Source organism: Salmo trutta, chromosome 12 (assembly GCF_901001165.1).
Source record: "Salmo trutta chromosome 12, fSalTru1.1, whole genome shotgun sequence".
Classification (NCBI taxonomy): domain Eukaryota; kingdom Metazoa; phylum Chordata; class Actinopteri; order Salmoniformes; family Salmonidae; genus Salmo; species Salmo trutta.
Window position 1 is genome coordinate 23,261,966 of NC_042968.1, and position 26,338 is coordinate 23,288,303.

Sequence of the window (26,338 nt, forward strand, 5' to 3'; positions counted from 1 at the left end):
ATCCAATTATTGTTAAATGTCAACTGTATTCCAAATAATAGGCAATGGTTGATGTGTTGATAGTGTCAGTGAAAATGTACCATGGCTATAGAACTCATCAAATTGCTGAATTCCATTAAAATCTCCACATAGACCACAGGTCTTATTTCTGAATTTGATGTCCATCTCCACCTGAAATAGAAAACCATTAGACATTTTAGGGTGACATTTTACCTCCATAACCGCATAACACTCGACAAAAACGGGAAATAACTGTAACAAAACAAAGATTTAACAGGAGTGACAACCTATTCCTTAATAACTATAGATTAGGACTACCTTAATTAACTGTTGTTAACACAGTGCCCACCACAGCACAGGCCTTCAAATGTACACATTGACCTCACCGCAAAAATCTAACTCCACCTAGAAATATTCATAGATGCATAATTGTTGTACTACCAAGAAGGAATCCTCCTGGTTCCAGATGGCTACCAATCCCAGTTTTGCTTTGATCTTGATGTAGGAGGGAGTCTCTTCAATGAGAATACCAGACTGGCTGAATGGTAAGGTGGCACTGGAGGAAGAGGAAGACAAAGCACTAGATTCAACTAGAACTTAGTCAGACCAACCAATTTTACATTAGCTCAATTGACTTCATTTTATGACATTTTCATTTGTACTTTAAAAACAACATTCTCATCTCTGTCACTGTAAATATGTGTTTGAGCATAATTACCAAGCATAAGGTTGAGTCTAATCTGTTAAATCAAAGCGACTGGGACAACAATATGACATCCAACTACTTGAGCACTGATTCAAAAATACAGCTACATGAGAAATTCTTGAGGAACTTACTTATTCCCATTAACAACAACGGAACCCTTGGATAGCTCCACCACTGTGCCATCCAGCTTCATGGTGATCTTGCTAATGGTGGGCTGGTTGTCCACCACCTGCCGCCTCATCTGGATGTTGAAATCCTCATAACTGCTCTTACACAGTGAGGTCACAACATAGTTGCAGGTGGAGGGGAGCTGAAAGATGTCTCCGTCAAAGGTCTTGAAGTGGTAGTTACCCCACGTACTGCAGACTTGGCCATTATGTATAGGACTCACTCCTGGAGGAAAGGACAACCAATTCAGCTATGATAGCATACAACTCAGCAGGTTTTATCTTTAGATATTTAGAAAGAAATGAATAGGTAACGGGGAGCAGATATTATTTCCCATTTTTGCCCCTCGTAAAACCTTGCTTTTAACTACGAGTCCAATGGTTGACTGCTAGATTGGCTTTACTCATTCATCATAAGAGTCTACTGACGCACCCGTGTGTTAATCTAATTAACATAATAAATAAATCCCCACCAAAATCTGTCACTTTAAGCTAAGGATATCTGTTGTTTTTGCATGGGCTGCATCTCAATCCACCGCATCCACCTATGTCGACCTTCCGCATCTGAGGTTGAAAGTGGCAGAGCTACAGAGCTGTTTGTTACACCAGGGGACATCCTGAAAATCGGTGTTCTCACAAAAAACGTCTTTAGCATCCAAACGATTTCGCCTACTAGCTGATATGACCACTCTATGGTGTCATCGAACTCGTCTTATGTCAGTACCGCCTATGTGCCAACTTCTGTCTGTAGCGTCCGAACAGTTTGGCCTACGACCCCCACAAGTGACACGGGACTCGTCTGAAGGTAGCCCATACAAATGATTGGAAGTATGGAGGTAGTTTTGTGCTAACAAAAAAAAGTGGTTTAATATGTGTACAAAAAACACAAATATTTCCTGAGCTTTCTTATATCTCCAGACACTTCAAAACTGTATTCCTTAGGATACATTTTTTGGGGCATTTATGAATGTGTTATTCAAGGCGTTTCTATGGGATATAGTAGTAAACGCCAAATTCAATATTTGATCAACTAAACAACCAAGACTTTTCAAAGTACATCCAATCTCTATCATTTTTATGAACTTCAACAATAAATGAATAATCTAGTGCTCCTTCACGCTTTTCAAAAACAGCTAATCCACAAAGCCAGTTGCACTACTTGTTATGACTGTCTCCATCATGGTTATTGTCCTATCACCACTGTATGTGGATATGTAAGGCTGCAGTGTTAATCATTGTCATCATCCTCAGGGCTCATGCATCTGTATAGCACAAGTCTTATGAAGCTTACCTGCAATCTCAGGTATCCTTGACATTGAGGGGATGATGTTAACTGTGGCCTTTGATGTATCCTCTGAAATCAAAGTGTATGTTATTACGTTACATACATTTTTACTGTAAATCATTGTGGAATCCTGTATATTTCAGGCTCTGTTATGTAGTTCTCTTGCCAATCCTACATTTACCTATTCATCAATCATAACCCATGCTTAAAAGGTACATAAAGGCAGGACTGAGCATATTCCCTCATTGTTAGGCTGTCCAATGAGATAAACATTGGAGCAATTGTGAGAGCGCTATGACATACAGTAACATACAGTTTAGCCCTGTCAACACTAAAGTACAAGGTTTCATGTAAATCAAAATCATGGATTCTACCCACCACTTTGAGAGGCAGATAAACCAATCGCCAGAGCCATCCATATTAACACCCATGTGGGTGTCTGTGTTGTCCCCATGGTCATCCTCTGGGTAGTGAACACAGGTGGTATGAGAAAGGTACTTGCTTGGATCTTAGCTTTATACCACCTGAGTGAAGGAAAGGTCCTTTGTCATTCTGGATGTGAAGGTGTGGCAGACGGGCTGGCTCCGTTCCAAGGATTTCATGGCCCTCTCATAATAATATGAGAGGTTTAAACGGTAGGTGAGTTGGCAGGTAGCCTAATGGTTTGAGCGTTAGGCCAGTAACCGAAAGATTGCTGGATCGAATCCCCGAGCTGTCAAGGTAAAAATCTGTCATTCTGCCCCTGAACAACACAGTTAACCCACTGTTCCCGGGTAGGCTGTCATTGTAAATAAGAATTTGATCTTAACTGACTTGCCCGGTTAAATTTAATAAACTCATTGCACAAAGAAAGGTGTCATCAACAAGTGGTTCCTAGATTTGTTTACCTTGTGACCAAGTTCCAATATTTATCGTAACCAACCAAATAAACCAAACACGTTTCAACCTAGTCTTGAGTTGAGCCACAAGCCAGGAGGATATATCCCTGACCCATCATTCAGGAGACACTGTCATAGACAATGTCCATAACCATTATTATTGCATTAGTTATCCATTAGATGGATTGTATTTATATATATGTGGACTGAATAAACACCAAAACAGGTCATAAAGTGTTTGTGTGAACTTATGTTTATCTTCTTATGACTCATTCAATAGACCAACATAACACGCTGCAGCTGTGTTCCTCTGATAAGAGTAATTACTGACTCAATCTATTGTCCTTACACTGAGGCTACGATTTCTTATTGTTTCTCTTGTCACAAAGATGGCAATATTGCTCATGACTTGATATGAAGGAAAACCCTTGTGTCGTGACGTTGTATTAGTTAATGTGACGACTGTTGCTCATCGAATGATTAACGGTTTATAATTACTTGATTAAATGAATTAAGCAATGAATCAAGCAATTATTAACTCATTAACCTGGGGCACCATGGGAACATTGTTTTGATTGAGTTTCTATTTCCCAAATTAACTCAAAGGATATCAGAATATCGATTACAACAGTCGCTAAATTAATCAATTTCCTCTACAGTCTCATAATCTGAAAGTCGTATAATCCGGGAATCTGCACGGACCCGGGCTTTACCACTGAATTTACCACACCAATCTTAGTTGATTATTTATTTACTAGCAAGCTAAAATGATGATAAAAATGCACATACACAAAACACAGTCTAGCTATTGATTAGGACTTAGTATAACGGGCCACCACACTATGGCGCTTGTTACCCAAAATGGGGATTTTAAAGAGAGAGAAATAAAGGAAGTACACGAGAGAAATATACATTTGGGTTCATTTGTCAGCCATGCTTATTTAAAATTAGCCTTGCCCCGAACTGCCGCTCTTATGGGTCAGAATATAATGATGTAATTACGTGTTGGAGTTCTCAGGTGGGAAGCTCCGCGTGGTCGTTTAGGCTTCTAAATGACGCAGTTCTCCGGCGCAACTCTCTGGTTGTCCTCACGATGTCAGTGTCCTTCTTGGCTAAGTGGTCTGATCCTCACCCTTGATCGGAAAGGGGTCTTCTGAGGACAGACAGCTCTGTAGCTCAGAGCTCACAGCTTCGGCTCGAATGGTGTCGATACCACGATTCAATGGAGAGTGGAGGCTGGGTGGTTCGGCTTGAATTCACCCGCTTAGACACAGCTACTCGTCCGTAGCTCGTGTAGAAAAATATTTCTTTGTCTTCAACCTTGTGTTTCGTTTTGGGGTTCGTCGACTTTGTTAGACCTTGGCTGCAGCTTGGGGTCAATAGTCTTCCTGTTAATTCTTCACTCTCCTGTCTTATACCCTCGGGTCAGAAGTGGGTGTAACAGCCTTTAGGGCAATTCTCTGGGCGGACCAAGTAAAGGGGGCAAGGCTTAGATTTGGCTAAAAATCCGATTTTAGACACTAACTTCACATTTCATCTTTATCAAAACATTCTGTTTGATTTGGATATTTTCCAAACAGCGTACAATGTATAAACATCAGGCATATACTGGGAAAACTCTTAAAGGTACAATGTTTTCATAATAACGTCATCTCTTAACCTTTAAAAACAAATACAAAAGTTACATACATTTTAATATTCCACTTTTCGTCATAACCACCATTGTGGCTGACGGAAACCATTGTTCCAAAGTCCCTTTATTGCATGTTTAATGTTCTGAGGCCAGTTCTCCATTGTTAGGACAAAGGAATTTCTCTGTATTATGGGCATGAGGTGTCATAAAACCCCCACATCTTCAGACCCCTAGATCTCTCCTCCTCTGTTGGGGGTTTGGGAGATAATCTGTAGGGTGGTGGTCTCCTGTACCCTGACCTGATCAGGACAGTCATGACACTTGGTTACTTTACTAATTAATTGTTTTATAAACACGAAAAATTTTCAAAATGCCATTAGTATTGTTGTAATGCACAATGTGATGATGTGGTGCTGTGGAATGTAGCTCCACCATCTCATGTCCTTATATCAATATTCTTGTAGAAGGGTCGTTCCATTTGATTTCAATCACTTTTTGACTGCACCCCTTTAACTTGAACAAAACTTTCTATACATATTTGCCCATCATAGAAGTAGTCAGAAACAAACTTTTTGGACCTGAATACCAAAACATTTAGGAGATAGAGGTGCTCTCAATTGACCCATTTTGCATACCCCAGTCTACCATGAGACATCCATGTCTTTGTCACTGGAAAGACAAACGGTTGAGATTGATATCATTTAAAAGCTTGCAAACAGGGTAGTCAAACCTTTTTTTATAATTTCTTGAAAAAATCTTTTGTTTTTGTAAAAATTTACATTTTTTAACCTTCAACATCAAATGTCAAAAAATGCATGAACTGATACATTTTTTGTTGTTGTATATGTTGTAGCTTAGACCCTATTCTACATCATCTGAGGTTTTTGTGTTGTGCCCGACATTGGTTTAGACACAGCATGCTCTTGAATACAAGTTGAGTGTAATGTTTTGACAGATAAAAATCTAAATGTCAATTTTTAAAGGATAGCACAAAGATGGTTGGAGGTCCACACATCAGAGCATGTTGACATGAATGGGAATATCAGTTGTTTTAAATTATGCTGTCAATCTTCCACACAAAACCTATTGAAATCATAGAAATATAGATAATTGAATAGCCATTTCTATTTAAGTTGACGTTCGACAGTGTGTGGACCGGAAGCCATCTTTGTGGATAAAAAATCTAGTTTTATTTTAAAATATATGTTCAGGGTATTATAAAGTAGTTTTACAACCCTGTTTGTAAGATTTTAGATGATTTAAAATTAAACCGTTTATCTTTTCCAGTGCTGAAGACATGGATGTCTCATGGTAGGGTGGGGTATGCAAAATGGGTCAACTTTGAGAACGTCTATCTCATAAATATTTCTGACCACTTCTACCACAGCAAATAGGTATGGAAAGTTTTGTTCAAATCAAAAGCGGTGTGGTCAGAAACTGATTGAAGTCAAATGGAACGACCCAGAACTAAGATTCAAAACGAGAGTGTTTGGGCATGAAAACCCATTTTTGGCTTCACAATATGCCCATTAAAACTGTTAATGAATAGAATGTATTATTAAAGCTGTGTTCCTGTTGCAAATCCTGACTTGACCTGAGATTAGAAAATGCAATTGTCACTGAGCTATTCATTAATTTCACACAAGGGCTAGAAAGATTAATAGTCTGACAAGACTATTAAGGATATTGATACCAGCTTGTGATTCAAACATACAGTCATATCCTTGAATGTAAATAAATGGTAACATTTTATATTTTGGCACACATATTAGCCACTAATATGTAGTTCATAAGCATGTACAGTACATAAGTATCTAATAACAATTAGCAACTAAACTTCTTTCCATTACATCTTTAAATTAGAATTACCACTATGTATTATCACTTGCTGCTAGTATACTGTACAGAGATCTCCATGTGAATTTGGACAGTGGTGCTCTCCATATGTATTTAATGTCCAATGAGGTCAATAAATATGAAAGGCAACTATGTATAGCACTTGTGTCATGGTTGTCGTTGGTTAAGGAGGACCAAAACGCAGCAGGTATGTGTAAGCTCATCTTGACGTTTATTAACTCAGAATGAACGTACAAAAATAACAAACAAGAGAACGAACGATCAACAAACAGTCTGGCAAGGTACAAGGCTAAACACAGAACAATCTCCCACAAATACACAGACAAACACACCCAACTAATATAGGACTTCCAATCAAAGGCAACACCACACAGCTGCCTTCAATTGGAAGTCCACCCCAATTAACTCAACATAGAAACAGACTACCTAGACTAAACATAGAATACATGAATCTCAAACAGTGCCCAAAAACCCCCGGAATACTAAATCAAATGCCCTTTCTACAAAAACACCACCCTGAACCACATAAAACAAATACCCTCTGCCACGTCCTGACCAAACTACAATAACAATTAACCCTTATACTGGCCAGGACGTGACAACTTGCTGCATATTGATGCAAATAGCACACTGTCTTTATTAGTTCCACATTGAGACAGCTACTTGTGTAACTTGCTTATTATTAAATAGTAATGTCTTTATTATGGCTAACTCATGATTTCTGATGTTTTTATTTGTATTTTATTTCACTTTGATTTAATTTAACCAGGTAGGCCAGTTGAGAACAAGTTCTCATTTACAACTGCAACCTGGCCAAGATAAAGCAAAGCAGTGCGACACAAACAACAACGCAGACTTACACATGGAATAAACAAACGTACAGTCAATAACACAATAGAAAAAAATCTATATACAGTGTGTGCAAATGAGGTAAGATTAGGGAGGTAAGGCAATAAATAGGCCGTAGTGGCGAAGTAATTACAATTTATCAATTAAACACTGTAGTGATAGATATGCAGTAGATGAATGTGCAAGTAGAGATACTGGGGTGCAAAGGAGAAAAAAAATGACAATATGGGGATGGGGTAGTTGGATGGGTTATTTACAGATGGACTATCTACAGGTGCAATGAGCTGTGAGCTGCTCTGACAGCTGATGCTTAAAGTTGGTGAGGGAGAAATGAGTCTCCGGCTTCAGTGATTTTTGCAATTCATTCCAGTCATTGGCAGCAGAGAACTGGAAGGAAAGGCGGCCAAAGTACGAATAGGCTTTGGGGGTGACCAGTGAAATATACCTGCTGGAAAGCGTGCTACGGACGGGTGCCGCTATGGTGACCAGTGAGCTGAAATAAGGCAGGGCTATACCTAGCAAAGACTTATAGATGACCTGGAGCCAGTGGGTTTGGCGACTAATATGAAGCGAGGGCCAGCCAATGAGAGCATACAGGTCGCAGTGGTGGGTTGTATATGGGGCAAAACGGATGGCACTGATGACGGATGGCACGGATGGTCCATCGTCCCCTTTGATGCGGTGAAGTTGTCCTGTCCCCTTAGCAGAAAAACACCTCCAAAGCATAATGTTTCCACCTCCATGTTTGATGGTGGAGATGGTGTTCTTGGGGTCATAGGCAGCATTCCTCCTCCTCCAAACACGGCGAGTTGAGTTGATGTCAAAGAGCTCCATTTTGGTCTCATCTGACCACAACACTTTCGCCAGTTGTCCTGAGTCATTCAGATGTTCATTGGCAAACTTCAGATGGGCATGTATATGTATTCTTGAGCAGGGGGACCTTGCGGGCGCTGCAGGATTTCAGTCCTTCACGGCGTAGTGTGTTACCAATAGTTTTTTTGGTGACTATGGTCCCAGCTGCCTTGAGATCATTGACAAAATCCTCCCGTGTAGTTCTGGGCTGATTCCTCACCGTTCTCATGATTATTGCAACTCCACGAGGTGAGATCTTGCATGGAGCCCCAGGCCGAGGAATATTGACAGTTCTTTTGTGTATCTTCCATTTGCGAATAATCGCACCAAATGTTGTCACCTTCTCACCAAGCTGCTTGGCGATGGTCTTGTAGCCCATTCCAGCCTTGTGTAGGTCTACAATCTTGTCCTTGACATCCTTGGAGAGCTCTTTGGTCTTGTCCATGGTGGAGAGTTTGGAATCTGATTGATTGATTGCTTCTGTGGACAGGTGTCTTTTTTACAGGTAAGCTGCGGTTAGGAGCACTCCCTTTAAGAGTGTGCTCCTAATCTCAGCTCGTTACCTGTATAAAAGACACCTGGGAGGCAGAAATCTTTCTGATTGAGGGGGGGTCAAATACTTATTTCCCTCATTAAAATGCAAATCAATTTATAACATTTCTGACGTGTTTTTCTGGATATTTTTGTTGTTATTCTGTCTCTCACTGTTCAAATAAACCTACCATTAAAATTATTGACTGATCCTTTCTTTGTCAGTGGGGAAACGTACAAAATCAGCAGGGGATCAAATATTTTTTTCCCCCACTGTATATGTAAAGTTCCGACTTCAACTGTACCATTCATCAAACGTAATTGGGTCAGAGTTGAAGCAAATAAAACACCAGACCTGGGTCAAATGGCAGGGCAGTCACGCGTACTAGCAAGGTAGAGGTCCTGGGTTTGAGCCTCGGTGTGAGCCAAATCAGGAGGTGGCACTCGCTAAGCAGAGTGACGTCCTTCACATGTGCATGTTATAAAAATTTACTTAATCACCTTTTAGTAACATCAAACCAAATATGAAGTTTATTTCAGTTTATTTGACATTTTGACAATTGCACACATGTCCCGATAACTTTGATAGATTTTTAGCTAGCAGTGGCTAGCCTTTGTAGTGGCTGTTCAGTGAATGGATAACCGTTTTTTCTGGCCCACAGACTAATTTTAGGATGAGGAACCATCTAACAACAAGTTGTAAAATCCTGAACTTCCCCTTTAATAAAGCCTGTCTTGATGTATGTCTTGCTGTATGCACTGTATTGCAGCTTTCAATTCATCTTAAAATTATATACAAAAATCATTTTAACCAACAGGGAGAAATGTCAGCCCATCTAGCCATATAAGACCAGCAAAATTGGACTCTGCACTGATGAACTAACCTCTTCACTTAAACAGACCCATTTTTATGGGGATTTTTTATTATCTTAATTCAATATCTGTGGGGGCGCAGAAATGGTAGGCTAAGGGTTAAAGGTGTGGCAATTGAATCATCCCATAGTTCATTAATCACCTGAAAAATGTGCCATTGATTGGTCATTCCCACTTCATTCTCTGCCACTCCTTAGACTCACCAATATGTAGGCTGGTCATAGGAATGGTTGCACTGCCAAAATTAGTCAGCATTACGCTATAAAGAACAGGATCTGGTAATAATAATAATAAAGCTGTATTTGACGTCCTTGATGTGATAGAAGTATCATAGAATTATCATTTGAAACCAATTATTTGATGGAGGACCTCCGTGATGGGGGACCTCCGACAAAGGAGTATCATTTGGTAGTCTCACAGGGACTTAGCTATTCAATCAATACTGCAATCAATCGTGCTATATACATACACTCCCTTTCATATTTATTTGGACAGTGAAGCTAGAATGTTTAATTTGGCTCTATATTCCAACACTTTGAATGTGATATCAAATGTTTTATGTGAGGCGACAGAAGAATGTCACCTTTTATTCAAGAGTATTTTCATACATACTGTATCTGTTTTACCATTTAGAAATGAAAGCACTTTAGGTATCTAGTCCCCCCATTTGAGGTGTTATAAGTATTTGGACAAATTCACTTATAGTGGTGATAAATGGTGACATTCTGTACTGTTGCCTCATATAAAACATTTGATCTCCCATCTAAAATGCTGGAGTATAGAGCTAAACATTTCAGCTTCCCTGTACAAATAAATATAGGGGAGAGTACATACAGTTGAAGTCGGAAGTTTACATACACCTCAGCCAAATACATTTAAACTGAGTTTTTCACAATTCCTGACATTTTATCCTAGTAAAAATTCCCTGTCTTAGGTCAGTTAGGATAACCACTTTATTTTAAGAATGTGAAATGTCAGAATAATAGTTGAGAGAATGATTTATTTCAGCTTTTGTTTCTTTCACCACATTCCCAATGGGTCAGAAGTTTACATACACTCAATTAGTATTTGGTAGCATTGCCTTTAAATTGTTTAACGTGGGTCAAATGTTTTGGGTAGCCTTCCACAAGCTTCCCACAATAAGTTGGGTGAATTTTGGCCCATTCCTCCTGACAGAGCTGGTGTAACTCAGGTTTGTAGATTTGTAGGCCTCCTTGCTCGCACACGCTTTTTCAGTTCGGCCCACACATTTTCTATAGGATTGAGGTCAGGGCTTTGTGATGACCACTCCAATACCTTGACTTTGTTGTCCTTAAGCCATTTTGCCACGACTTTGGAAGTATGCTTGGGGTCATTGTCCATTTGGAAGACCCATTTGCGACCAAGCTTTAACTTCCTGACTGATGTCTTGAGATGTTGCTTCAATATATCCACATAATTGTCCTCCTCATGATCCCATCTATTTTGTGAAGTGCACCAGTCCCTCCTGCAGCAAAGCACCCCCACAACATGATGCTGCCACCCCATGCGTCACGGTTGGGAGGTGGTCTTCGGCTTGCAAGCCTCCCCCTTTTTCCTCCAAACATAACAATGGTCATTATGGCCAAACAGTTCTATTTTTGTTTCATCAGACCAGAGGACATTTCTCCAAAAAGTATGATCTTTGTCCCCATGTGCAGTTGCAAACCGTTGTCTGGCTTTTTTTATGGTGGATTTGGAGCAGTGGTTTCTTCCTTGCTGAGCGGCCTTTCAGGTTATGTCGATATGGGACTCATTTTACTGTGGATATAGATACTTTTGTACCTGTTTCTTCCAGCATCTTCACAAGGTCCTTTGCTGTTGTTCTGGGATTGATTTGCACTTTTCGCACCAAAGTAGGTTAATCTCTAGGAGACAGAACGCGTCTCCTTCCTGAGCGGTATGATGGCTGCGTCGTCCCATGGTGTTTATACTTGCGTACTATTGTTTGTACAGATGAACGTGATATCTTCAGGCGTTTGGAAATTTCTCCCAAGGATGAACCAGACTTGTGGAGGGCAACAATTTTTTTTCTGAGGTCTTGGCTGATTTCTTTAGATTTTCCCATGATGTCAAGCAAAGAGGCACTGAGTTTGAAGGTAGGGCTTGAAATATATCCACAGGTACACCTCCAATTTTAACGGTCGTCTGAAGATGAAGAAGTGGACCGAAGCGCAGCGTGGTAAGCGCTCATGATATTTTATTTTCAAGAAATACTCAAACAAAATAACAAAAGGGAAAAACGAAAACGCACAGTTCCGTCAGGCACATACGCTAAACAGAAAATAACCTCCCACAACAATCAGGTGGAAAACAGGCTGCCTAAGTATGAGTCCCAATCAGAGACAACTGCCTCTGATTCGGAACCACACCTGGCAAAAAAAACAAGAAATAGAAAACATAGATATTCCCAGCCGAGTCACACCCTGACCTAACCAAACACAGAGAATAAATAAGATCTCTAAGGTCAGGGCGTGACACCAATTGACTCAAATTATGTCAGTTAGCCTATCAGAAGCTTCTAAAGCCATGACATCATTTTCTGGAATTTTCCAAGCTGATTAAAGGCACCGTCAACTAAGTGTATGTAATCTTCTGACCCACTGGAATTGTGATACAGTGAGTTATAACCGAAAAAATCTGTCTGTAAACAATTGTTGGAAAAAGTACCTGTGTCATGCACAAAGTAGATGTCCTAACTGACAAGACATTTGTTGAATGGTTGAAAAATAAGCTATAATGACTCCAACCTAAGTGTATGTAAACTTCCGACTTCAACTGTACCTAACTGCATGGGATTCAATGTTTCTTATGTCTCTGTATATGTGTTGTTTTAGACTTATTCAAGTCAATTATTCTAGTCAAAAACAACATTGGTAACTTAGACAAGGTCCCAAAGATGCAAAATCTCAGAAAAAGTAAAGTTGCAACATCAGAGCTAAAAGTATTTATTTCTTTAAATCATAAACTGAAGGTTTGTGAATGATTTATAATCCCCAACTCCATTTAGAAGAAGGACAAATACATGCATCAAACAATACTTTCCAAAAATCACTGTCACCTCCTCCTTCCTGATTTGTAAATGTCTCAATCCATATCTGTGACAGGGCTATTTAGTCCAAAGGGAAAATGCAAAGCCCATGCCAGTGAGGATGATGTCTAGCTAAGGCTGGGTTTTTCTCCACCAAACGTTCACCGTAGCAAGACACCAGTACTTAAAGCTTTACCCTACGGCATGCAAGTCGGGGCGGCAGGTAGACTAGGGGTTAGAGCGTTGGGCCAGTAACCGAAAGGTTGCTGGATCGAATTCCCGAGCTGTAAAGATCTGCTGTTCTGCCCCTGAACAAGGCAGTTAACCCACTGTTCCCCGGTAGGCCATCATTATAAATAAGAATTTGTTCTTAAATGACTTGCCTAGTTAAATCAAGGTAACATTTTAAATGCACTAAAATCTCTGTACTTAGCCCTCTGTGTGCTGAATGGAGATGTCACAAAACCTCTACTGAGTATGTCTAGGGGAGTATAAAGTATAAAAGTGAAAACTCTGATTATTAATGTGTCTCTCTCTCCACACCGTGCTGATATTTTGCACACAGAGCATTTCATTTTACAGTTAGAAACCATAGGTCTGTGTTTATGTAACGCCCTGGCCATAGAGAGGGGTTTTTAGTTCTCTATTTTGGTTAGGCCAGGGTGTTACATGGGTGGGCGTTCTATGTTTATTTTTCTATGTTGGTTTGTTTCTTTGGTTGGCCATGTGTGGTTCTCAATCAGGAACAGCTGTAGTTCGTTGTTGCTGATTGGGAGTCATACATAGGCAGCCTGTTTTTCCTTTGGGGTTTGTGGGTGATTGTTTTCTGTTTAGTGTTATTCCTGACAGGACTGTTTGGCTGTCGTTTCTTTTCGTGTTTCGTTTGTAGTGTTCATTCATTTATTAAAATTCCTTTATGATGAACACATCCTCCGCTGCACCTTGGTCTCTTTCTGACGACGGCCATTACAGGTTAGAACTCCATGTGTGGTGGGGGCGGGGGTGGATATCTATCTGGGAGGAGATTGTCAGTGTAAATGGTGTGTCACTGAGAGCCAAACAAACCTGGGCGTTAGTCTACGTCTTTATTGTAACCAAGCAGACAAAACAATATGCAAACATAACTAATCAAAGTGTGGTAACTACATACTGTATACTTTACATTTGGTGTGTTGTTATGATGCTGAAAACAACAAAAAAGCTTCCAAAATAATGTTTTTCTGTTTGCATATCTTATCTTTACAAGTGGAAGCTTTTCGTTCCCACTTGATATGCTAATGCTGTTACCTATATTACTTCTGAGCAAATTAATGAATAATACTATGCAAGTCTTGGTTAATCTTGTCACGCCCTGGCCATAGAGAGGGTTTTGTTCTCTATTTTGGTTAGGCCAGGGTGTGACTAGGGTGGGCAATCTATGTTCCGTTTTCTATGTTTTGTGTATTTCTTTGTTTTGGCCGGGTATGGTTCTCAATCAGGGACAGCTGTCTATCGTTGTCTCTGATTGGGAGCCATACTTAGGCAGCCTGTTTTCCTTTGGGTTTTGTGGGTGGTTACTTTCTGTTTAGTTCATGTTCCTGACAGAACTGTTTAGCTGTCGTTCGTTTTCTTGTTTTGTTGAAAGTGGTCTATTAAAAGTTAATGATGAGCACTCACCACGCTGCGCCTTGGTCTACTCCTTTCGACGGCCGTTACAGAACCACCCACCAAAAGAAGACCAAGCAGCGTGGATTGGAGCACCGGAGAGAAGAATGGACATGGAAGTCAGAACGTCGATTCTGGGAGGACAAGTTAAGGGAGCTACAGGAGCCTGAGAGGCAGCCCCAAAAACATTGGGGGGGGGGGGGGGCACACGGGGAGTCGGGGTAAGTCAGGTTGGAGACCTGAGCCAACTCCCCGTGCTTATTATGGGGAGCGACTGTTCAAGCAGGCACCCTGTTATGCTGAGTTACGCACTGTGTCACCAGTGCGCAGCTATAGCCCGGTACGGTCGATACGTGCTCCTCAGCGTTGCCGTGCTAGAGTTGGCACTCAGCCAAGGAGAAGTGCGCCGGCACAGCACATCTGGCCACCAGTACGTCTCCTTGATCCAGCCTACCCTGCGCCTGCTCTACACACGGCAGCCATCATTCCCCAGCACAGCCCAGTTCGCCCTGTACCAGCGCTCCGCCCGTGCCGGTCTATAGTGACCATCCAACCAGGACGGTGTGTGACAGCCCTGAGCTCCAGATCTCCGGTACGTCTCCATAGCCCAGTACATCCTGTTCCTGCTCCTCGCACTAGCCCTGAGGTGCATGTTACCAGTCTGGCACCTCCAAAGCCAGTCCCACGCATCAGGCCTCCAGTGCGCCTGCCCAGTCCAGTACATCCTGTTCCTGCTCCTCGCACTAGCCCTGAGGTGCGTGTTACCAGTCTGGCACCTCCAAAGCCCGTCCCACGCATCAGGCCTCCAGTGCGCATTCCCTGTCCGGAGCCGCCAGAGTCGCCCGCCTGTCAGGAGCCGCCAGAGTCGACCGCCTGTCCGGGGCCCGCTGCGAGGGTCCCCAGTCCGGGGTCGGCGGCGAGGGTCCCCACTCCAGAGGCGCCACCTAAGTGGGCCAAGCCGAAGGTGGAGCGGGTTCCACGTCCCGCACCAGAGCCACCGCCGTAAGGAAGGCCCACCCTGACCCTCCCCTTTAGAGTCAGGTTTTGCGGCCGGAGTCCGCACCTTTGAGGGGGGGGGGGGTACTGTCACGCCCTGACCATAGAGAGGGTTTTGTTCTCTATTTTGGTTAGACCAGGGTGTGACTAGGGTGTGCATTCTATGTTCCGTTTTCTATGTTTTGTGTATTTCTTTGTTTTGGCCGGCTATGGTTCTCAATCAGGGACAGCTTTCTATCGTTGTCTCTGATTGGGAGCCATACATAGGCAGCCTGTTTTCCTTTTGGTTTTGTGGGTGGTTACTTTCTGTTTAGTTCATGTTTCTGACGAAACTGTTTAGCTGTCGTTCGTTTTCTTGTTTTGTTGAAAGTGTTCTATTAAAAGTTAATGATGAGCACTCACCACGCTGCGCCTTGGTCTACTCCTTTCGACTGCCGTTACAAATCTCCCAAGATGTAACAATATTCTTGAAATGTTTTTTGAATAGTTTTTTATACGTACTTGTAGCTAAAGAATTTAGAAACCTCAAAAAAGTGTTTGATGAATTGTGGAATGTTCAAGCATCAGTTCATACTTTGGATTCTCTACCAATGACAAGGTACTGGTTCAAAAGCCTTACCCACCTCTAGATACACAGGTGGAGTGGCTGCCCGCAGGGAGTGTCAGGAAGCAGTGACTCAGATTTGTGAAAAAAGTTCTGGACGAAAGACCTTATGTGGTGAAACACAGGCACTTAACATATGCTTCTGTTTGCGTATGCAATTACACAGTCCTTGCTGGGTGTCCATACCTCAATATTTGTCGGTCCTTTTGCAAATATTTGCAACTCATTGGTGCCATCCAAGTTACACATTGGTAAGCAACCAAAAAACCTGCTAGCCTTTCTCACGCTAATATTAGCATACAACCACTTTGCCAAAATGACAGTCCATCATTAGCTTAAAAAGTATAACATGTACCCAGGTTGTAACAAATACACAGACAGATTGACAGACAGATCACCCCCCCCCCCCACCCCTGGAGCAATCTAGAAGTCAGGTCTAAGACCTCAGATAATGAGGGTCAAAACCTCTCTGCCTCAAGTGTATGTGGTTGCATTTACATATGTATGGTAAAACAACAGTCTAATGTAAATAGAACGTAAAATGTGCCTCATTGCTACAATTAACCCTTTTCTATCTTGATATGTGGAATTTGCGTCATGTTGGGATTTTCTTCCTCAAGCTCAAATGGGAGAACATCAGGATACAGCATTACCAAACAATGATAAACTCCTTCAACCAAGTGATATTGGCAATGGAACATTATAGTTTGTGTTGAACACGGAAAACAAGTTATTACGGTTTGAAATGTGTGGAATTTTGAAAAAATTACAAATGAAACACTAATATATCTTGGCAAGATACAATATTCAACCCCCGGGTCAATACATGTTAGATTCACCTTTGGCAGTGATTACCGCAATGAGTCTTTCTGGGTAAGTCTCTGAGCTTTCCACACCTGGATTGTGAAACATTTGCCCATTATTCTTTAAAAAATTCTTCAACCTCTGTCAAATTGGTTGTTTATCATTGCTAGACAACCATTTCCAGGTCTTGCCATAGATTTTCAAGTAGATTTCAGTCAAAACTCAGCCACTCAGGAACATTCACTGTCTTCTTGGTAAACAACTCCAGTGTAGATTTGACCTTGTGTTTTAGGTTATTGTCCTGCTGAAAGGTGAATTCCTCTCCCAGCAGACTGAACCAGGTTTTTCCTCTAGGTTTTTGCTGTGCTTAGCTCCATCCCATTTCTTATCCTGAACAACTCCCCAGTCCTTGACAGTTACAAGCATACCCATAACACGATTCACCACTATGCTAGAAAATATGGAGTGGTATTCAGAAATGTGTTGTATTGGATTTGCCCCAAACATTTTTGCAGTATTGTTTTAATGCCTTGTTGCAAACAGGATGCATGTTTTGGAATATTTTTATTCTGTCAATTAGGTTAGTATTATGGAGTAATTACAATGTTGTTGATCGATCCTCAGTTCTTTCCTATCACAACTATTAAACTTTGCAACTCTTTTAAAGTCACCATTGGCCTCATGGTGAAATCCCTGAGGTTTTATTTTGATTATATAAAAAAAAATGTTTTACCTTTATTTAGCTAGGCAAGTCAGTTAAGAATACATTCTAATTTACAATGACGGCCAAACCCAGATGATGCTGGGCCAATTGTGCGCCGCCCTATGGGACACCCAATCACAGACGGATGTGATACAGCCTGGATTAGAACCAGGGAAACCTCTTGCACGGAGATGCAGTGCCTTAGACCGCTGCACCACTCGGGAGCCCAAACGGCAACTAAGTTAGAAAGGAAACCTGTATCTTTGTACTAATAGTCATTCTCCGTTTTTTTTTTACCCATCTACCAATAGGTGTCCTTCTTTGTGAGGTATTGGAAAACCTCCCTGGTCTTTGTGGTTGAGTCTGTGTTTGAAATTCACTGCTCTACTGAGGTACCTTACAGATAATTGTTTGAGTGAGGTACAGAGATGAGGTAGTCATTCAAAAATCATGTTAAACACTGTTATTGCATTCAACTTATTATGTGACTTGATAAGCACATTTTTACTCCTGAACTTATTTAGGCTTGCCATAACAAAGGGATTCAATACTTATTGACTCAAGAGATTTCAGCTTTAAATGTTTTATTAATTTGTAAACATTTATAAAATCATCATTCCACTTTGACATTATGAGGTATTGTGTGTAGGCCACTGAACCCAAAACATCTAAATGTAACCCATTTTAAATTCATGCTGTGACACAACAAAATGTGTAAAAAGTCAAGAGGTGTGAATTCTTTCTGAAAGCACTCGTAGGCAAGTACCCTTGTATTTTACCTTTATTTAACTAGGCAAGTCATTTAACCTGTTGGGGATAGGGGGCAGTATTTGCACGGCCGGATAAAAAATGTACCCGATTTAATCTGGTTACTACTCCTGCCCAGTAACTAGAATATGCATATAATTGTTTGATTTGGATAGAAAACACCCTAAAGTTTCTAAAACTGTTTGAATGGTGTCTGTGCGTATAACAGAACTCATTTGGCAGGCCAAAACCTGAGAAGATTCCAAACAGGAAGCGCTCTCTCTGACTATTTCTTGGCCTTCTTGATCATCTCTAACCAAAACAGGGGATCTCTGGCATAACGTGACATTTTCTAACGCTAGGCTCTCAGAAGGCGCCAGAACGATGAATGGTGGCTTTGCAGGCCATGGCTGAAAAACATTTGCGCATTTGGATAGTGGTCGATCTGAGGACAATGAGACTGGAGGCGCGTGCACGAGCCGACACCATGTTTACTTTCTCTCTCTTTGAACGAAAACAACGACTCCCGGTTGGAATATTATCGCTTTTTTACGAGAAAAATCGCATAAAAATAGATTTTAAACAGCGTTTGACATGCTTCGAAGTACGGTAATGGAATATTTTGACATTTTTTGTCACGAAACGCGTCAGGCGCGTCACCCTTCTTTACCCTTCGGATAGTGTCTTGAACGCACAAACAAAACGCCGCTATTTGGATATAACTATGGATTATTTGGAACCAAACCAACATTTGTTATTGAAGTAGAAGTCCTGGGAGTGCATTCTGACGAAGAACAGCAAAGGTAATCAAACTTTTCTAATAGTAAATAGGAGTTTGGTGAGTACCAAACTTGGTGGGTGTCAAAATAGCTAGCCTGTGATGCCGGGCTATCTACTCAGAATATTGCAAAATGTGCTTTCACCGAAAAGCTATTTTAAAATAGGTCATAGCGAGTGCATAAAGGAGTTCTGTATCTATAATTGTTAAAATAATTGTTATGTTTTTTGTGAAGTTTATCGTGAGTAATTTAGTAAATTCACCGGAAGTGTTCGGTGGGAATGCTAGTCACATGCTAGTCACATGCTAATGTAAAAAACTGGTTTTTGATATAAATATGAACTATGTCCTAGGATTGTCATCTGATGAAGATCATCAAAGGTTAGTGCTGCATTTAGCTGTGGTTTGGGTTTATGTGACATTATATGCTAGCTTGAAAAATGGGTGTCTGATTATTTCTGGCTGGGTACTCTGCTGACATAATCTAATGTGTTGCTTTCGTTGTAAAGCCTTTTTGAAATCGGACAGTGTGGTTAGATTAACGAGAGTCTTGTCTTTAAAATGGTGTAAAATAGTCATATGTTTGAGAATTTGAAGTAATAGCATTTCTAAGGTATTTGAATATCGCGCCACGGGATTACACTGGCTGTTGAGTAGGTGGGACGCAAGCGTCCCACTGGCCCAGAGAGGTTAATAAATGGATCACTAGTCACTTTAAACAATGCCACTTGAAATAATGCCACTTTAATAATGTTTACATATCTTACATTACTCATAACATATGTATATACTGTATTTTATACCATCTACTGCACCTTGCCTATGCCGCTTGGCCATCGCTCATCCATATATTTATATGTACATATTCTCATTCACCCCTTTAGATTTGTGTATTAGGTAGTTGTTGGGAAATCGTTAGATTACTTGTTGGATATTACTGCACTGCTGGAACTAGAAGCACAAGCATTTCGCTACACTTTGCATTAACATCTACTAACCATGTGTATGTGACCAATAACATTTGATTTGATTTGAGGACACTATTGTTCAGAGGAGCTAGCCATCAACACAGCTAACACAATAACTTCAAACTGAAGCTTGAAAGACTGCACACTACCGGCAGTTCGTTAAATTTTTACCTTTTTCAATTTACATTTCTTTGTACGTATATATGCATAAAAATTATGCCAGCTGATTCATGATTTTTACTGTCTAAGAAACGCTGCCTTCCTGCCTGTCTGTCTCATCCCGACTCCCGACACGTTCATTACGATGGGATTACTGGAGATCGAATTTGAATATTGAAACAATGTTGCAAATGTTGGCAAGACAGACAGCAAGTTTTATACAAATCTCCGCTGTTCAAAACAAAATATTAGTCTAAAAGAAATGAGATGCTTTTTATTGTGGAGATCAAGTTTATAAAGTGCCTGGCTGGGCTGATGAGACAGTGGATTGCATAGTCAGATGGAACAGAGTAAATAGGCATTTTAACGTCATAGATTTAGCCGGTGGGAACTTGTGGAATAGACACTGGCTGGAATGCACTTTTAACCAATCAGCATTCAGGATTAAACCCACCCGTTGTATAATTGGTGACATTACACATGTACATGTAATAAATAAAACAAATCAATTAAATAGCTCAGGTCTTGAAAATGTGTGAAACCTTTTTTATTTTTGTATTTATCTGTGTCATCAACAAATTTAGCAGACATCACTTGCGTATATTCAGTCAACCCATATATTTTAAGAATATAATGGAATAACAGAACATCTTAATTTCTCTAAGAATTAAAACACAACAGTTACAGTAAGTAATAGAATACAGTGCAGATACAGCTTCTTCTGACAAAGTAGAAACAAAAAAGGAGATGTCAGCCCACAGACAGTATGGCTGATTGTCTAGTCTGATTTTGGGGCCGTTGTATAGTATCAGATCGGTTGACACACCTCATTATTCAGAAAACACTTTGGATTTTAATTTATGTTTATTTGGACTGACATTTCGGGGGTGGGACTGTGTGTGTGTGTGTGTGTGTGTGTGTGTGTGTGTGTGTGTGTGTGTGTGTGTGTGTGTGTGCGCGTGTGTGCGTGCGTGCGTGTGTGTGTGTGTGTTAAGTGTACTGCAATGATGGCTAATTAGACTCTCCTCAGTCCTTTGATGAAATTACAGGAACATAAATAGATTTCCAGACAATCAAGACAGCTTTGCTTTGATTGGGCGGAATGCTTCCTCAAGTGTTTGTCAGCCAATGGGGCCCATTACCCAGTAAAGTGAATTAGGACTCCTGGTGAGTCCGTCACAGACCTGTCCATATTTATGGCAATAGATTAACACAACACTCTGGGAGCACTTCTAGCACCTGCACTGCATACCACCTTTTGAATGTTTTTAAATGTTTTACTTAACTCATTGACATTCAACTATATCCACTGAAGCAGTTACATTTTACTGTATTTCACTAGGACTATATAAAGTTGTTTATTTAATGGAGAAGGATTGGAAGCCATGTGCTTGCTTTTGTTGCCTTTCCATATACAGTACAGTATATGGAATCACTTGAAAGGTCATCATGTCCTCCTTCCTCAGTGTTCCAGGTGGTTCTCAGGAATAGTTCAGGAAAAGTGCTCTGGAATAGTCTGATTGTATCCTCACTGCTCAGCTGACAAAAATCAAACAATGTGCATTTCATTGTTCTTATCAGGATGCAAATTCGTTCCTGATTGGTGCTTTATCGGTACAACACTACGGAACAAATACCAAAGATAAGCTCAGACTCCGGAAGACACACAGGCACACACAGAGCACCATCATAGGATGCCACCTTTCTAACAAGTCAGTTCGTCAAATTTCTGCCCTGCTAGAGCTGCCCAGGTCAAATGTAAGTGCTGTTATTATGAAATGCAAACGTCTAGAAGCATCAACGGCTCAGCCGCGGAGTGGTAGGCCACACAAGTTCAAAGAACGGGACCGCCGAGTGCTGAAGCGTGTAGCAGGTAAAAATTGCAGAGCGCTGAGCCTTGTGCAACGTCAGCACAAGAACTGTTCTTCTGGAGCTACATGAAATGGGTTTCCATGGCCAAGTAGCCACACACAAGCCTAAGATCACCATGCACAATGCCAAGCGATGGCTCGAGTGATGTAAAGCTCGCTGCCAGTGGACTATGGAGCAGTGGAAACGCGTTCTCTGGAGTGATGAATCACGCTTCCCAATCTGGCAGTCCGACGGACGAATATGGGTTTGGCGGAAAAGTTTGGTGGAGGAGGAATAATGGTTTAGGCTAGGCCCCTTAGTTCCAATGACATTCTAGATGATTCTGTGCTTCCAACTTTGTGGCAACAGTTTGGGGAAGGCCCTTTCCTGTTTCAGCATGACAATGCCCCCGTGCAAAGCCAGGTCCATACAAAAATGGTTTGTCGAGATCAGTGTGGAAGAACTTGACTGGCCTGCACAGAGCCCTGACCTCAACCCCATCAAACACCATTGGGATGAATTGGAACGCTGACTGCGAGCCAGGTCTAATTGTCCAACATCAGTGCCCGACCTCACTATTGCTCTTCTGGCCGAATGGAAGCAAGTCCCCACAGCAATGTTCCAACATCCAGTGGAAAGCCTTCCCAGAAGAGTTATTGCAGCAAAGGGGGGACCAACTCCATATTAATGGCCATTATTTTGGAAAGAGATGTTCGACAAGCAGGTGTCCATATACTTTTGGTCATGTAGTGTATTTTGAGAGCCTAGCAGAGAAATATGACATGTTCACTCCCAAGCACCCATGTAGAGGATGATAAATGTGTCTCTCCATCTTGCAATGTGGGATGAGGCTGAGTTATCTTCTCTCTTTTTGCCTCAACGCAAGCTGTTACTGCTCAATGTACGACAGATACAGGAGCTCATCCTAAAATAACTCTGCAAGACAGATACCCACATACTGCTGGGTGGCAGCCTGGTGAATTCTGGGCCTGGTTTCAAAAAGATTGGAATGAAGGAAAAAGCGAGAGAGAGAGAGAGAGAGTGAAGTGACAGAGAAAGAATAATAAAAGAAACTGAATGAGAGCATGTCTAGGGAAGGGATGTTGAGAAATATAATGGAGGAAAAGAGAGTACATTTAAGATTGAGGAGAGAAGGTAATCTTTCTGGAGCCCTATCTTTCTGAGCGATGTCTAACAACAGCCTCATTAAAACAGCAGTGAATCACAACCGTCCCTGCGTTTTCACGACCATTCACCTGTTTTATTCGGTTGGAATTTGTGGCTTCCATCTTGAGACTCAGTTTCTCTGCCATATTTCACTCATTTATGGGCTTGCTGGTCTAAATCACTCATCTCTCTCTTCACTCCACTCTGCATTTAGAATACACTCACAATCTCCAGACCAATTTTCTAAAGATTTGATTCAGAAGGTAATATCCTCTTTTCTGACCTTTAAAATACAGTAAAAAGGCTATCTTATTCTTTCTTTCTCTCGCTATGATTTACCCCAGGCTGATTCTAGATGAACTAGTTCAACGTGTAGCTCAGAGTACACCTTCAGCTGAATACCAATAAAAGCCCATGTGTACCCACAGCGAGAAATCTCATTTTCATGCAGATTCAAGCTTTTAATATGGTTAAATATGATTAAGTGAAGTGATTACACCAGCATAAGAAGCTCTGTATGTTTCTATATCCTTCCCTCCCCTGTGCCGGGTTACGACAAAGTCAACCTCCACCACAAACTGGCCATCAATTACTGAGGCAGGGTCCATTAACGGAATAAAGAATATTAAGTGGAGGAGGCGGTCTTATGGCACAGTGCACCACTTTCTCATTCATACTCTCTCTCTCTTTCTCTCCATATGAGTGATAACAGGGCTAGTCTAGATGATCTCCAGGTTGCTCTTAACTGTTAATAGAAAGTGATAATGTATCCACAGAGAGACTATAACGTAGCTGGTAATATGCACACAGAGTATTATGTGCTGTGCAATGACTATGAGGTGACGCGAAAGCTCAATTTAAATACAACCAACACCCATCAGAGTCGGTTCCAACAGCCTCAGAATCAACTCATTGGATTGCCCCCACCCCATAACCCAACTAGCAATATAAACGAGCCCGGTCTCCCCTAATCTGATGCGTTGCACTGTTACCCACATTTTACGAGGAGGAGAAATCAAATGATAATGTTGACTTTGTAGCACATGGGTATGTGTGAAACTTACTCCTCAGCCTGAAGTGTCCCGACTCGCACCCGCAAATAGATCGTTTTTTTGCGTGGCGCCACTGGTAAGATGCTTCAGGAGGGCAGACAGCGGCTTGCTTAGTGAGTACCTATGGTGGGTGATAAAGGCCTAAATTCAGCCTAGACCACCGTGTTGCTATCGCCTACAATTGAACGTCTGACTGACATGATGATACCAACGCCTTGCTAACGTCTGTGTGATGTCTGCATCTTAACAAACCTAGGCAACAGGAATGCCGTGTGGCTATCACCTACCATTGAACGTGTAACTAACATGTTGTCATACCAACGCCTTACTAACGTCTGCGTGACACCTTTGTGTTAATGAAAGTCATAAGGTGCATAGTTTATATTTGATATCTTGATATCTATAGTATTCTCTCTGGTATGCAATCTGGATTCTGCTCAGGTTATGGATGTGTCACTGCAGCCTTAAAAGTCCTCAATGATGTCACCATTGCCCTTGATTCTAAGCAATGGTGTGCTGCTATTTTTATTGACTTTATTGGCCAAAGCTTTTGATACGGTAGACCATTCCATTCTTGTGGGTCAGCTAAGGAGTATTGGTGTCTCTCAAATAGAGTGCAGTGTATAAAGTCAGAAAATCTGCTGTCTCAGCCACTGCCTGTCACCAAGGGAGTACCCAGAGGCTTGATCCTAGGCCCCACGCTCTTCTCAATTTACATCAACAACATAGCTCAGGCAGTAGGAAGCTCTCTCATCCATTTATATGCAGATGATACTATACTGATATTATACTCAGCTGGCCCCTTCCCGGATTTTGTGTTAAATGCTCTACAACAAAGCTTTCTTAGTGTCCAACAAGCTTTCTCTACCCTAAACCTTGTTCTGAACACCTACAAAACAAAGGTCATGTGGCTTGGTAAGAAGAATGCTCCTCTCCGCACAGGTGTGATTACTACCTCTGAGGGTTTAGAGCTTGAGGTAGTCACCTCATTCAGGTACTTGTGAGTATGGCTAGATGGTACACTGTCCTTCTCTCAGCATATATCACAGCTGTAAGCTAGAGTTAAATCTAGACTTGGTTTCCTCTATCGTAATCGCTCTTTTTTCACCCCAGCTTCCAAACTAACCCTGATTCAGATGACCATCCTACCCATGCTAGATTACGGATCTATAATTTATAGATCGTCAGGTAAGCTCTCGAGCGGCTAGATGTTCTTTATAATTCGGCCATCAGATTTGCCACCAATGTTCCTTATAGGACACATCACTGCACTCTATACTCCTCTGTAAACTGGTCATCTCTGTATACCCGTCGCAAGACCCACTGGTTGATGCTTATTTATAAAACCCTCTTAGGCTTCACTCCCCCCTAGCTGAGATATTTACTGCAGCCCTCATCCTCCACATACAACACCCATTCTGGCAGTCACATTCTGTTAAAGGTCCCCAAAGACCACACATCCCTGGGTCGCTCCTCTTTTCAGTTCACTGCAGCTAGCGACTGGAATGAGCTGCAACAAACACTAAAACTGGACAGTTTTATATTTTCTTTCAAAGGCTCAATCATGGGCAATCTTACTGACAGTTGTGGCTGCTTTGCCTGATGTATTGTTGTCTCTACCTTCTTGCCCTTTGTGCTGTTGTCTGTGCCCAATAATGTTTGTACCATGTGTTGTGCTGCTACCATGTTGTGTTGCTACCATGTTGTTGTCATTTTGTGTTGCTACCATGCTTTGTTGTCATGTCTTGTTGCCTTGCTATGTTGTAGTCTTAGGTCTCTCTTCATGTAGTGTAGTGTTGTCTCTCTTGTCATGATGTGTGTTTTGTCCTATATTTATATATATATATATTTTTTAAATCCCAATAACGTCCCCGCAGGAAGCCTTTTGCCTTTTGTTAGGCCGTCATTGTACATACGAATTTGTTCTTAACTGACTTGCCTACCTAAATAAAGGTTTAATAAAAATAAAAATATATATTTATAGTAATTAAATATCAACCATAAATGTTAGAAACGTACTGTTTTTCTCGTGCAGTCCAACATTCCAATGTAGCCACCTTGAGCTATAGTGTAGCCTACAGTTAATAGAAAGTGATAATGTATCCACAGAGAGACTATAACAAAGGAGATAGTGATGAGAGTGAGAGCGTACAGTATGAAAATAAAGACCCCTTGGGATCTAAAA

At 41.2% G+C, this 26,338-nt stretch overlaps 1 protein-coding gene across 1 annotated transcript in view; it reads right to left on the minus strand.

Moving 5' to 3' along the window:
* The window catches only part of LOC115204746 (mucin-5AC-like), a 30,107-nt gene extending 6,398 nt beyond the window's left edge, over positions 1–23,709 (minus strand). The window contains exons 1-4 of the mRNA XM_029770458.1: positions 23,656–23,709; positions 838–1,124; positions 442–556; positions 81–171 (exon numbers count right to left, since the gene is read on the minus strand). Of these exons, the coding sequence (XP_029626318.1) occupies positions 81–171; positions 442–556; positions 838–1,124; positions 23,656–23,709 (547 nt within the window). The remainder of the gene's footprint in view (positions 1–80; positions 172–441; positions 557–837; positions 1,125–23,655) is intronic.
* Positions 23,710–26,338: the final 2,629 nt, after the last annotated feature.